The sequence below is a fragment of the Semicossyphus pulcher genome, unplaced genomic scaffold (assembly GCF_022749685.1).
Source record: "Semicossyphus pulcher isolate SPU_LCO1_2020_fin unplaced genomic scaffold, fSemPul1.0.p SCAF_16, whole genome shotgun sequence".
Classification (NCBI taxonomy): domain Eukaryota; kingdom Metazoa; phylum Chordata; class Actinopteri; order Labriformes; family Labridae; genus Semicossyphus; species Semicossyphus pulcher.
Genome location: NW_027211670.1, coordinates 21,816,291 through 21,830,155, shown reverse-complemented (window position 1 = coordinate 21,830,155; position 13,865 = coordinate 21,816,291). Strand labels below are relative to the sequence as shown.

At 39.0% G+C, this 13,865-nt stretch overlaps 2 protein-coding genes across 2 annotated transcripts; both read left to right on the top strand.

The window, feature by feature from the left end:
• Window positions 1-2,640: 2,640 nt before the first annotated feature.
• gngt2b (guanine nucleotide binding protein (G protein), gamma transducing activity polypeptide 2b) lies at window positions 2,641-3,077 on the top strand. Its single transcript, XM_069665101.1, has 2 exons — window positions 2,641-2,724; window positions 2,949-3,077. Exons 1-2 carry the CDS (start codon window positions 2,641-2,643, stop codon window positions 3,075-3,077), a joined length of 213 nt encoding a protein of 70 aa, XP_069521202.1.
• Window positions 3,078-5,979: 2,902 nt separating this feature from the next.
• Window positions 5,980-11,254, top strand: LOC138593929 (inactive all-trans-retinol 13,14-reductase). The gene is made up of 11 exons (XM_069665013.1): window positions 5,980-6,139; window positions 7,397-7,579; window positions 8,371-8,612; window positions 8,710-8,905; window positions 9,007-9,204; window positions 9,293-9,412; window positions 9,518-9,656; window positions 10,096-10,205; window positions 10,365-10,531; window positions 10,626-10,785; window positions 11,085-11,254. The coding sequence occupies exons 1-11, from the start codon at window positions 5,980-5,982 to the stop codon at window positions 11,252-11,254; spliced, it is 1,845 nt and encodes a 614-aa protein (XP_069521114.1).
• Window positions 11,255-13,865: the final 2,611 nt, after the last annotated feature.

Below are 13,865 nucleotides of genomic sequence, written 5' to 3'. Positions count from 1 at the left end.
TAATCAGAGGAAATCCATCCGTATTAAAAAACATATATTACTGAAAAATAGTGATCACATGATTAAAAGATCCTTATTTTTTAAATTATTATTAATCAATCTATTGACTATAATTTGGTATTTCATGAATTTAAGAAAAAAGCCCATTACAAGGGCAGTAGACTATATTTTAAACATATTGAGACACAAAAAAGGCTGTAATAGTTATTTTCCAACTTTTCTTGTATTAATTAATTAATCTATTTCTTTTTATTTCCATACGTGAAAATTAAAAAAATCGAAGTATTACAAATCTTTTTATTTATATTTCTTCCCTTCAATAGTCAACTAAGAATTTAGATTATAATAACAATAATAACTCTTCTTAAATATTTTTAGTTTATAAATGTAAATAAATATTATTTGCATAATTTCTGTGTATTTTAGTTTAGTTGTATTTTAATTTTGGTCATTTAACAGGGACATTGTACTTTAATAAACAGTCAAGATGTTTGTCACTCCGGTTATACGAGTACAATCATGTGAAATTCTTATGCCTCAAGGCTCCATTTAAAAAGGGTAAATCTTAAATATAAAAGACATATAAAATATAATAGAATAAAATATAATAACAAAATAAAGGAAGCAGTATTTTTTTTTTTAAAAAAGGATATTGGAGAAATATGTACATGTAAAATGTGAATGTGCCAGCGTTAGTGTTTCATGTTTTTCACAAATGCATCTTAAGTATGTAAAATATATCCACTTTAGTTAAGACACTGCAGGAGCAACCATATCTTCACATATTTGTTATGTTTTTGGAAATATATCCTGACACATACAGTGGTTACACCTGCAGGTGTGGACATCATGGGAGACAGGATTATTGTCTTTGGTGGAGGACACTGCTCTCCAAATGTGCTTCTAGTTAATTCATAATTTCAGTACAAATTTAACCTCTTTAAAATGTCTAAAAAAAGCCCTTACACTCATCAGTGTCAGTGACACATCCTACTTACAGATCGACAATGAAAGTGATTCAAAATATGGAGCTAACCTAAAAAGGATCAGAGGTGAGGGAAGTTTTTCATCAGGTGATCAGCGGCGCACACCGGGCCTTCATAATGACAGTGACGTACCTCGGGTTAATCTGGAGTAGATGAGACTAACCCAGATCCTGAAAATGGCTTAGTGTGAGTCCCGCTTGGAGGTTTAGTTAAGGATCAGGGGCGTGTCATGTCTCAGATTAAATGTCAGTTGGAGGTGATAATTGTAGAGTAGTGGGACTAGTTTCATTGAGCACGAAATGTTCATCGACTCCTTAATATTAGTCTAAGAAACACAAGCGTGAATATATTCTAGACTTTCACTTTAACTTCTTTACAAATATGAACTTTTATTGGAACTATGGTTCCTCTGTTTCTGCCTTTTGGTTGTTTATGTCTCTATTTATCTATCAGCTACACATGCTCTTCCTGTGCAGGGTTGCAGAGGGGTGGCGAGAGCAACCATGGAACGGGGGTTTTTCTATAAGATTTTGTCCTGTATAGGAAAGACAACCACTCACATTTATATTTGCATCTACAGGCGCACTATAGTCTTCATGTATGTGTCTTGCATGTCTTTAGATTGTGGGGGAAAATACATACAGACACAGGAAGGGCAAGTTTTTTACCTTTTTTGCCCACAAGACTTGAAAAATAGCCTGAACTCAGTGTTATACACGTATTATGCAATATCACTAAAGAAGTATACATCTTAAAGTGTTGTTAAAAAGGCCTGGTTGTTAATGGAAGCAAAGCAGTGTCTGCAAAAGCATTAAAACAGCAGTATCAGTCTTGCATATTAGGTGTTTGTAGCCTTTTATGTGTTTGTCAATTAGAGTGACGTTGCAGGACTTAGAGCAACTGATTGGATAGAGAGCAAGATTAGACTTTATAATCAAATTAATGGAGAAGACTTGGCCTCCGTCCTCCTGCACAGGGTTCGAGTTAGTGCTCAAGATGTATAAAAACACAGTGAAACCAACTCATACCACATAAATACACATTTATACTAACACTCTCTTATCACGAATCAACACACTAAGCCCACCACAGTTTATACTGTATGTGTTGTGGTGTTTGTGCAAGATGTTACAATTCATTATAGATGATTAGATAATAGTTTCAGTCCCTCACTTTCTCCACCATGGTGTCTGTAATGATCCCTGTTCCCTTACCTTCCTCCTTCCTGTTCAGGGGTTATGGCTCCTGACTGTTTAATCCCATCACAGGGGATTGGTGACATCAGGTACAATCCTGTGCCGACCTCTCCCAAAAGCCAGCCAGCGGGGGATCAGCTTGGATGAAGAGCAGTGGGACAGAACGGATCAGTCAGAGTGAAGAAGCGACCGGACAAGAAGAAGGAATACAGTCGATGCGCTCCTAGGAGCCAACACTTTTTTCCGATTGTTGGGGATCCCGCCATTCAACCGGTAAAGATTTTTCTATCCTGGATGTACATTTATTTTATCAAAGGGGTTTTATTTTATAATGAAATATTTGTAGAAATCTTTTCTTTTTAATTAGCTTAAGAAAGAAATAGCACTTAAACAAGGAAAACAATCACAAGAGTATGCTTTGAGGCTTTTAACATTTTGATGTTCCTTTTACAGCCAGGATGGCTCGGGATATGTCAGATAAGGAAATCCTGAAAATGGAGTTGGAGCAGTTGAAGAAGGAAGTCAGCACCGCAAGGACACCAGTAAGTATATTATCTATTTGTTGTAACACATAATGTCTTCTTTTCTTGCCATAAATTGTGAACAATTTGTTCAATATTAAGATGAATCTTGTATTCAATAAGAGAAAACAATTGGGGTTACCAATTAGAGAGAAATACATAAATATTTAATCATGCTGGTTTAAATTGTTCCTTTGAATCTCTTCTTTGCTTACCGCTTTTTAACTCTTTCCTCCGAACAACAGGTGGGTGCAAACTGCGCAGAAACGATTGCGTTCGTGGAGGAACTGCTACCAAATGATCCGCTGATCAAGGGCGTTCCAGATGACAAGAACCCCTACAAGGGAGACAAGGGAGGCTGCGTAGTAACATAGCACAAACTCATCCAGGGAAACGTCACACTGTTTTTTATGAGAGCCGGTTACAATGCTGTAAAGTGTCTGTAGAAGTCTCATGGAGAAAATGTACAGTAGTAGGAAAACTAAGATCTGTAATGGTGTTGCTACCTGGAGAGAGTCACTGGATTACTGTATGTACCTGTTGATATGAAAATGTTTCTTTATCAATTTGTAATTAAATCCAAATAGCTGTGCAAAGCTTTGACCTGACCTGACTGCTGTCGTCTTTGATTAGCGTATCTCACTTTTATTACACTGTTGCAGCACTTTCATCTCATGGTATCATGTTGGTTAACTTGTTCGGTGTCCAATATCTCTGCTTGTAAGTCAGCGCGAACAGGGCAAAGTCACAGGAGTCATGCAGCTACTTCTTAGTCTAATTCTTAATAGGATTTCTTTGCGGCGGCACAGTCGGTCACACGGGCCTGTTGACACCGAGCCGCTTCCTGTATCAAAGTCTTTAAGCTTATTCCAGCGGCTTCCATTTCAAGTCCTCCATCCAATTAGAGTCATTTTCAATCTGGGCTACGACAAATACACACCACTTTGCAACACAACAAGTATTGGTATGAACAGCTTCTTTATCCGCAGGTTACATCTTTCTGCAACATTTGGATATGAGTGACATTTAAAGCTTTTTCGGTCCAATGACCTTAGGCTGCAAAGATCATCCCCTTAGTACAACTTGACCTGCTTCCAGGAATTAAGTGGCCTACTTATGGTAACTATTATTCAGAGGGACACGGTGCTTTTATATATATATATTTCACTGTAAAGTCAAAGGTTTAGGTAGTCTTAGCACAGAGAGCAAAACAACCTGTTAACTGTGAGCTCCCTGCTTCAGTGAAGGGCAAAGGTTGTTGAAGGACTGCAGCAGATGGATAACAGGTTTCCTGTTGTTATTGCAGACGTTATGATAACAGATGAATGTTTGTAGGAAATACACCTGTATGTTTAATAAGGGGGAGAGAGCCATATATAAATTGCCTTAAATGATGTCACTTGAGTCAGCGATGATTCGCACTAGAGACTACAAGTTTGACAATGAAAGAACAAATCTTGGGCTGTGCAGTTAGAATAACTGGATTGAGGTCAGTCAATGCTTCATTAGCTACGAGCACATCACACTGAAATGGTGGCAAAGTGGCACTCTGGGTAATGTAGGCCCTGAGGTTTGTCATTAAAGGGGAACGTATGGAACAGAACAGCCAGTATGTCTGGTTCTAATGCATTAATTTTGATACTTTTTTGTTTATATTATCATCAGGCCAACAATATTCACTTTGATTTAATTCAAAATTTTATTACAGGCTCGAGGTCCAAATAAAAAGACAATACACAAAATAAGTTATGCTAAAGCACAATAAACATTAATGGTTTAAAATGTAAAATATATACAAAAATGAACGTCTTATAAGGAGGCATCTGTACCAGTGTCTCCAGAGCTGGGATTGGTAGCGCGTAGTATTATACCAGTTGCTTTTAAACAATAGTAGAAGTAACCCCAAATATATAAGATTGCTGATGTGGAGAAGACTAGTGTGTTGTTTTACATTAGATTGTCTACTTTGTATGGCAAAAAAAAACATGAAGAAAAAAAAATAATGATACAAATATTTGTCTGTGATTCTTGTTTATTCATATCTCAATATTAGAAATGAGAACTGGCATCTTAATGGAACAGAGCCATCATTTCTGTTGTAGTTACACCTGTTACTTTACTCATCTTAAGTCAAAATGTCTGCTGTGACATAACTTCATTGAAAAGAGGAAAAAGATGGGGTGCTCATTTCATAAACATTTAACTCGTTTTGAACAATATTTAAGAAAATTGAAAACCAATGAACTTGTCTGACTTTCAAATTCAGTGGGGCCGACATAACAGCTCGTTTCTTTGTTGTGTGCCATGTTATCGCTGCTTCAGATTGAATCTATGGCTCAAAGTCAACTGAATCAGTGTTTAAGATGAGTCCAAAGTCCATGCAAGAGAGCATGGAGGCATGGTAGAGAATGAAAACGTTATCACATAGGACATGTAACTTATGAATTTCAGTTTAAAATACACATCTATCATCAGCCGTCAGGAAAAAATACGGTGGATGTCGCAGGACAATTATTTCCAATGTTATGAGACTGAGTTATCGAGTGAAAAATCTAGACCTCGATGCTTTCACAAGGACCCTAAACTCCGTCTTTATCAGACATGTTGAAACTCCTGAAACCTGATTTCTCTCAGCTCGTCTGTTGTAAAGCCATAAACACAATCAGCGCGTGTATAAAGTCTAACATGACTTGTCCATATAGTATTCTTTATCTTAATTGTCTTATCAGATAAGACCGACAGTGGATATATCTAATTTGTGTAAGATTCCTGGAATGTATGAATAATTGCATAATATGCTGTCACCGTCAGACCACAACTTTAAGAATTATAAATATTTTAACATTTGGACATTTGAAGAGGAAATGTAACTTTTTGTTCACTTTAAATCCCAATTATTATCCCAATTCTTCCACAATTTAAGTTAAAAAAATGGTGCATGTTGCACATAGAAGAAGATTGGAACCTGTTTTGGTGTTCTTATCTGTAATCAGCAAATTAGTGGAAACAGGCTGTCACACTATTATTGGGCTCTTTGCAATGTCATCACAAAAAACATATCTTTCACCGCTTTATCTTTATTGCTTCTCATAACAAGAAAAGTGTTACATGTCAGACTCCTGCGGCGCTTCTCCTGACCTTTGACCCTGGCTTGATAAAAGCAGCCTTGCGAGGAGAGCGGTGCACAGACAGAATCTGTCGCTGCTGCTGTGAAAACTGCCACAGACCAATACTGAGCACAAGACGCGGGTTCGATCGTCGAGTTTGATTGTCACAATGATGTGGCTCGTGGTTTTCTTAGTCTGGTTGGCGGTGTGGGCAGGTGGTACGTACTGGTACCTGTTCGGAAAACGAAGCCCTTTCTCCCTGGAGTCGGTGAGACCCCCCGGCCCTCGGGAGTTTGACCAGAAGAAGCGCGACAAAGTCATCAAACAAGGTAAAATTAATGCAGTTGAAAGGGCTTTTATGCATCATCACAATGAATTTGGCAACGTGATGCTTTAATTAACATGAATATTTACTTCCTAATGGGCTCGTTGTGAGTATAGATATATGACATAATACATTTAGTAGTCAGAATATTGTGTTTAAGTAGGATTTTAAACAACCGGGAGCCGAAATGTGTTCACCTTGAATGCACTATAAATATGTGAAACCTACTCAGAAATTAAAACTAGATTACTTAAAACGTCGTCTCTTTTTATTTCCAGTAGATATAAAACAAACATAATCCACTCACATGTTCAAATATCTACATTTTATCAGCAGTAGATCATCATGGCCATCGAAGCACCAATTTGCCAAAAAGAAAACAAACAACAACAAAAAATCAAAATATTTCATTTATTTTCAAATAATTTATGAACTTTTTAAAAATACAATCTGGGCAGTAAGCGTTTAAAATGGTTTTTACTCTTGTTATAAATGAATCAATGTTTTGTTTAAGTAAGCGCATTAGTGTTACACCTGTCTCCAGCCTTCATGCTAACGCTAAGCTAACATGCTGCTCCCTGTAGTCATATGTTTCGGCATTTCCGGTTTCAGATTCATGTGGATTTATCACCAAAAACGTATTGGTCTGGAAATTAACTTTAACGTATTCTACTTGGAAATTGAGTGCAAGTTTTTTAAGCTATCGTAAAATTAGAAAATTCCTTCCCGTCAAATTAACACTTATCACCATTTCAAATGAGCCTCAGGTGTGAAATAAATACCTTTAACAGAGTTACGTTAGAAATAGAAGAAAGAAAAAAGGATATAAAAGTCGGCCATTTTAGAAAATAAATGGTTAGGCCTACTGTAAAATACACATTTTCCCTGTGGTTCAAACAACCGCTAGTGTGAGCTGGTACAGTCTGAATGACCTGCTGTGTCATAACTCAGAGTACAGATTAGATCTAAATTAGGGGAGGTACATTCCTTTTATTCCATCTGTGTGCCTTATCTTAATTAGATTATGACCAGGAGATTGTGTCAAACGTCCAATATAATGTTTATTGCCCACAGGAGATTATAGATACAGGAACTGGTTCAGCAGGAGAGGTGTTCAGTACAACTTTCAGACAATGATGTAACACATTTACGCAACTTGTTTAGATGTCTCAGTTTAAACTCTTTCTCATGATACAATGCCACCTATATAAAGTGTCTCACGTGGAAAGATAATTTTAGCTCGATATATGTTTCTGTCCAGGTTTCAGCCTTGACAAAGTGCCCCAGAACCTGGATGTCATTGTCATTGGGAGCGGTATTGGTGGGCTGACAGCTGGAGCCACACTGGCTAAAGCGGGGAAGAAAGTCCTGGTGCTGGAACAACATGACCAGGCAGGAGGCTGCTGCCACACGTACATAGAGAAGGGCTTCGAGTTTGACGTTGGTAAGAAGACTTATGCGATTGACATTCTTGTGTATATTTAAAAAAGCAATATATGCAGTATAGTGGATCCAAACAAACCAACAACAGCATCTCCTTGGCTGGAGGTAAACTGTTTACAACAGCCAGGGGCTCAGGACATGCAAGGGGTTATAGATATTTACAATCTAAGGACACTGCATGATATACATTTAAGGGACATGGAATGACACACCAGCAGTTGGTTGGGTGTGTTTAATCTAAGTGTTGTATTGATTGCCTTTTGTAAAAACACATATTTTGTCAAAACCATACGGTAGAAACAACACAGGTACTGCGATACCAAATACATTTTTAGTACGGACATTTGGAAGTTTTCAGTTGGATTTAACACTCAGTCCTGAGCAACAGAATCATAATTCTGCCATGGTCATAAAGAAGAAAGACTACATCTGCAAATAACTATTGCTGAAGTAGGTTATCTGTCTATTAATGATCATTTATGAAATTGTTGAACAGTTAAAAACCGCCATAATTGCAATTTCCCAAGAAATATCTTTCATGCATTTGTCCCTCCAACAGTCTAAAATCCAAACAAACTATGTAAACTATCATGTACGATAAAGAAAGGAAGGAAACAATATAAAGACAAGAACAATACTTATTAATTGATCAATGAACATTGAGGAATACTTGATGAAACATGCCCAGAACAGTTTCTGGCTTTAGCTTTCAAGATGCAAACAAATATCTCTGTACTTAGTCTGAATAGAGACATCTGAATGAACGCCATGTTTCTGGTCTTTCTTCTCCAGGGCTTCACTACATTGGTCAGGTCCATGAGAACAGTCTGTTGCGTATCGCCTTTGACCAGATCTCTGAAGGTCAGTTGGAGTTCCAGGAGCTGGATCAACACTTTGACACCATCCAGATTGGCCTCGGCGATGAGAAACGAGAGTACACCATCTTCTCTGGGAAAACTGAGATGAAGGCCCACCTGCTGAAGCAGTTCCCTGACGACACTCAGGCCATCGAGACATTCTTTGATATCATGAAGGTACTGTTCGCTAGTGGACATCTTTCAGTGCCATCTGTCCAAGATGTAACAACCGAACTATCAATTCTGACCATCGCAAACATCTGCGTTCTAACAGATCTCCGCAAAAAAGACCCACTACCTGGCAACTTTGAAGCTGATCCCCAAGTGGGTTTCTTTATTCCTGCTGAAGTCAGGCATTGCAAACCTCGTCTCCCCAGTCTTCCGCATCAGTGGGACAGGTGCAACAGAATATGTGAATACTCTGACCAGCAACAAGGATCTCCATGTCATCTTTTCTTATCTTTTCTATGGTGAGTCCTCAAGAATGGAACAGAGTAGAAACCCTATACTATTTTATGAATGTACTGTACATGCGACTTGTCCCATTGATCTCTGTTCTGTGTTTACCCAGGCGTGCCTCCAAAGGACTCCAGTGTTATGATCAATGCCCTCCTGGTACATCACTACAAACGAGGTGCCTATTACCCTAAAGGTGGAGCCAGTGAGATCCCCTTCCACATCGTACGCACCATTCAGAAATATGGGGGGAACTGCCTTGTCAGAGCTCCCGTCTCCCAGATCCTCGTTAATGACAAGGGAGCAGCTTACGGTAAGACATTATTCCAGCTAATTTCTTCCCTGTTGAAGCCTGATATTTTTCAGGCAACTGCAGTTGTCCTTTCTGTGCCATGTGACAGGTGTGAAAGTGAAGAAAGGTCAAGAAGAGGTGGAGGTTCATGCACCTGTGGTTGTGTCAAACTGCGGCGTCTTCACCACCTTCCAGAAACTTCTTCCCCCTGAAATTCAAGTCAAGACAGGTAGGCAACAGATCTCCTTAACTCAAATTGAATAATTCTGAAATTATATAAAATTTAATTGTGAAAACAGTGACAAGTTGATTGTTATCCTCCCCGTGTTTTTAGACATTCAAGAAAGATTGAACATGATGAAACATGGCAGAGGATCCTTCTTGGTCTTCAGTGGTTTCGATGGATCTGATGAGGAGTTGGGCCTCGAGTCCACCAACTTCTGGCTGTTCAAAGACAACGATATGGACAAGTCGTGAGTATGCACAGCACTGAATGCAGAGGTAGCATGTAGTTACCATTAAGGGGCGCTATTGTATTAAAAGTAGGCATGCAATACATTAACAGAGGCAGAACTACCCAATGTAGGCCTGTTGAATGAAAATGATTACACCTTTATCATTACTCTTGTAAAAACAACAACACTTTTTTGCTACATTAGCTATGCATATTTCTCATATAGTTAATAAATCAGTGATCATGTACATAGAGAAACATAAAAACACATACAGTACCATTTCAAGTTCCATTCCCGTCCTCTAGATGGCGTGCAGGATCAGCCAAGTTTCAGCTCCAGGATTTAAATACCATTCTTTTATGTGTGGCTTCACTTCTGATACAAGCAGCCATGACTGCTCTGACTTAGTGATGATGATCTGAACAAAACATTTTCATGTGGTTTTTTGTATTCTTAGGATGGAGGACTTCTTTGCGTTGAGCAAAGATGAGGCACCGGATAATATTCCCATGATGTTCATCACAATGCCGTCTTCCAAAGACCCAGAGGCCAAAATAAGACACCCTGGTACAAACAACCAACACTTCTCCTACTGTTGTGAATTATAGTCGTAACTATACAAAATGTTGGTCAAAAACGCAGCAAGATAGAGAGACACGCAAAAAACATCACATTTGAAAGTCCACACTGATGAGCTGTGATTTCTTGTGTGCTTCACGTTCACAGGAAAATGTTGCATGACAATACTGACCATGGTGAAGTATGAATGGTTTGAGGAATGGAGCGACACAACAGTGCGCAAGAGGGGCGACGACTACGTCACTTACAAAAAGAGATTTGCTGAAAAGCTCTTTGGCTGGGCCTGTACTCTGTTCCCCAAAATCAAAGACAAGGTATGATTGGTCATTCCCTGTTGAACCTTTGTCTGTTCATATACATTAAAGTTATCAATACAGTACAGTAATATTTGTACAACTCGCTTTTCAGCTGATTTTCCAGGATGTGGCGACCCCCCTGAGCAACGTGCACTACCTGGGTGCCCAGCGTGGGGCCATGTACTCCGCAGAGCACAACCTGGAGCGTTTCCAAGCCGAGGCTGTGGCAAGGAACAGGAGCGACACCCCCGTCAAAAACCTCTTCATCTCAGGTATGAAAAGTTACTAACTTTGCCAAGGCTTTAAGGCACACTCTCAACTTTATGTTTTGTGATTGAGAGAAGTTTTCACAGGAATACAAACGTCTCAACAGGCCCAAAGATTGATTCACTTGATGCAGAGGGTTGGCAATGCTCTTGCAGTGTAATTTTATGCAAGTTTTTGTAGGATAAGTTTACTGGTGCAGATAAAACACAAAGGAGAAGCTTGCGAACACTGACACCCATTTGAATCCAGACTCAAAGCAGTCTTGCTCCATCCATTAGGTTGTCTGTGTGTGTCTTTTTTCCAGGCCAAGACGTGTTCAGCTGTGGGATAGCAGGCGCTCTGCATGGCGGACTCCTCTGCGCCTCTACAGTGTTGGATCACATTGTCTACATTGACTTGCTCCTCCTCAAGAAGAAGCTGAAGAAGAGGAAAGCCAAAGAGTTGGCCCAGCTGGCGAAGAAGAAGCTGCAGTGAGAGTGCTCTCTACTTCCCCTGCAGGACAAAAGTGAAACTACACAAACCTGGTGCAGAAGGACCCTTGGTTTTTGTGGGAAGCTTAAAGGAACACATCAACACTCATACCCAGATTTATCCTTTTTGTTAGTATTATAACGTTTAGATGAAATAATACTATTAGTGTACTTTTCTGACAGCTACTAGAAACAGATGTCATGTCCTGTATGTGCCTAAAGGAAAAAATAGAGCACGATGAACACAGTGGACAGTTTTCATATTGAAAACACCACAAATAACTAACATTTATTTGCTTTTTTTCTGAGCTGAAGAAATGATCCTCAATGAAGACGGCCAGTTAACTTTACAGTGAAAACAAAACTGAGAAATAATCCAGAAAAATCACGTGTCCCTGGTGGGTCATTCAGTCTGGTGATGTATACGAACATACTAGACTGATCAGTGTTCAGCATCTAGCAGACTGAAGTACACAGGTTCAGGAATAGAGATAGACCGATACGGTTTTTTCAGGGCCGATACCGATACCGATTATTAGTAGTCAAGGAGGCCGATAACCGATATTTGGAGCCGATATTCATTTGCAGTAAAAGTGAAAATATTGGCGTCAAAATTTTGAATAATACAAACTCCAACACTTAACTTTGTTTAAATGCCTTTAAGCATATGTTTATTAAACAAACAAACAAAAAGCGCAGGGAGTTCCCAGGGTCAGCAGCATCTCTTATAAAGTTAATTGAAAATTTAAATAAATAAATAAATAAACAACTTCCTGAAGTTTTATAAAGTAAATAAAACAAAGTTAAATAAAATTTGCAAAGAAATTAACTTTTTCTCCTCTCCGCCGTGTGTGTGAGCACTCTGCATGCACAGCTTTCACTGCTGATTGGCTGTTACCCGTGCCATGGCTCTGCGTGTAACCAGTCAGTGCTGTGGGTGGGACAATGCTGGAGACAGAGTAGTGACTACAGACAGAGAGGCGCGGCTGCATCAGAGCCAAAATAACCCAGTTTTAAATTGATCTCTTATCGGCCGCCGGATTAAAAAAAAAGGCAGATGCTGATATGAGTCAAAATGCCGAATATCGGCGCCGTTAATCGGCCGGGTCTATCCCTATTCAGGAATAAGTTATCCATGTTTTTGCATCATATTCGAACAAACTAAGCTGTTTACCAACAATGTGTGCCTTTAGCACTGGAGCCAATTTTTACCAATTTTACCAGGGACTTGTACTGAACTGTACTGTACTGTTATTATGTATAACATTTTAGACAATGGAGCATCTAAATTACAATATTGCAGTAATGTTTCTATATGCCCGTGGTTTGGGGATGCTTGGTGGTGGGGTTTCTGGTCCTGGCCATTTTGCTTTGCTTGCTTCTTTTTCATCGGTTTGCTTGAGAAGGTAACCACACAGTGTTTAAATGCTAACAATGCACGTCATCTTGACTGGAATAGACTCCACATAAAGCCTGTATTCAACATAATTTTATTGGACATTAAATCTTTACTATAAGGTTGGGTTAATTTAAAAATGTAAGCTTGAAATTCTTTCCTTTTGGTGATAATGGATGAAAACAATTTGCTCTTAATTTATTAGCTTATTTACTGATGTATGTAAAATGCACTTGGAAAAAATGTTGACTTGCTATTTTCATCTGTACATGCGAAATAAAAAAAAAAAAATTTTTGTTCTTAAGTTGTAAAATGTTCAATCATTCAATTCAACCATCTGCTGGTGAAGCAACGGTTAAATAATTACAAATTGGTAGTTTTATTGGTGCAGCGGGCAGTTAAGATGATTTCAATTAACCAGGAAATCATTATGAAAATGTCCTCATGTAGAGGCCTAAATAATGTTTCAATCATATGATTGATCAAATCATTAATCTATCAGGTATAATCATTAGCAAGTATAAAGGGGACATTTTTCTAATTATTTATGTATCACTTACAGGTGAAGTGAGACGATAAGTCCCCTCTGGGTTTTAGTTCCCACCCATGTTGTTCTGACCCGACTTGTAACCCCGGTGATGTTTGGGTAACTGCTTGAATCAAACGTATGGGGGGGAAACCTCAGACTTCCTGCACTAAGTGAACATTTCCTCAGTAAACGTTGGGCAGATTGGCTGACAAACTGTGGTCCGCAGGAGACGACGGAGGGGATCCGAGGAGAAGAATGCCCCCTCTGTCCAGGCAGCCGGTGGGATGCCAGTACCTCTCTGCTCAGTTAACCTCCATCCCTCTGCTGTGCAAACCCAGGGAAAGCTCTCTCTCTGCTGCTGGAGCGCTGATGTGCAAGTCTCTACTGCTACCATTGTCCTTTTGATAATTTTGAATCAAAAAGGCAAAACGAAGGCGAGCTGAAGGATCAAGTAGCAAAATGGCAGCGAGAGGAGTTAATTATATTGAATTTGCCTGGCTGGAAGTTCAGTAGACTGCAACATGTAATTACCATGGCATGATACAATCCAGTGCTTCCCCAGATATAAACATAGCATCTATAGTAACTCTTACTTTCCTATGCTCTGCTCTGACTGACTCACAGAGCTATAAAACAAATCCACATTAACTCAGTTTACGCACCCGGTTTGGGCCATGCTAGTGGTGTGTT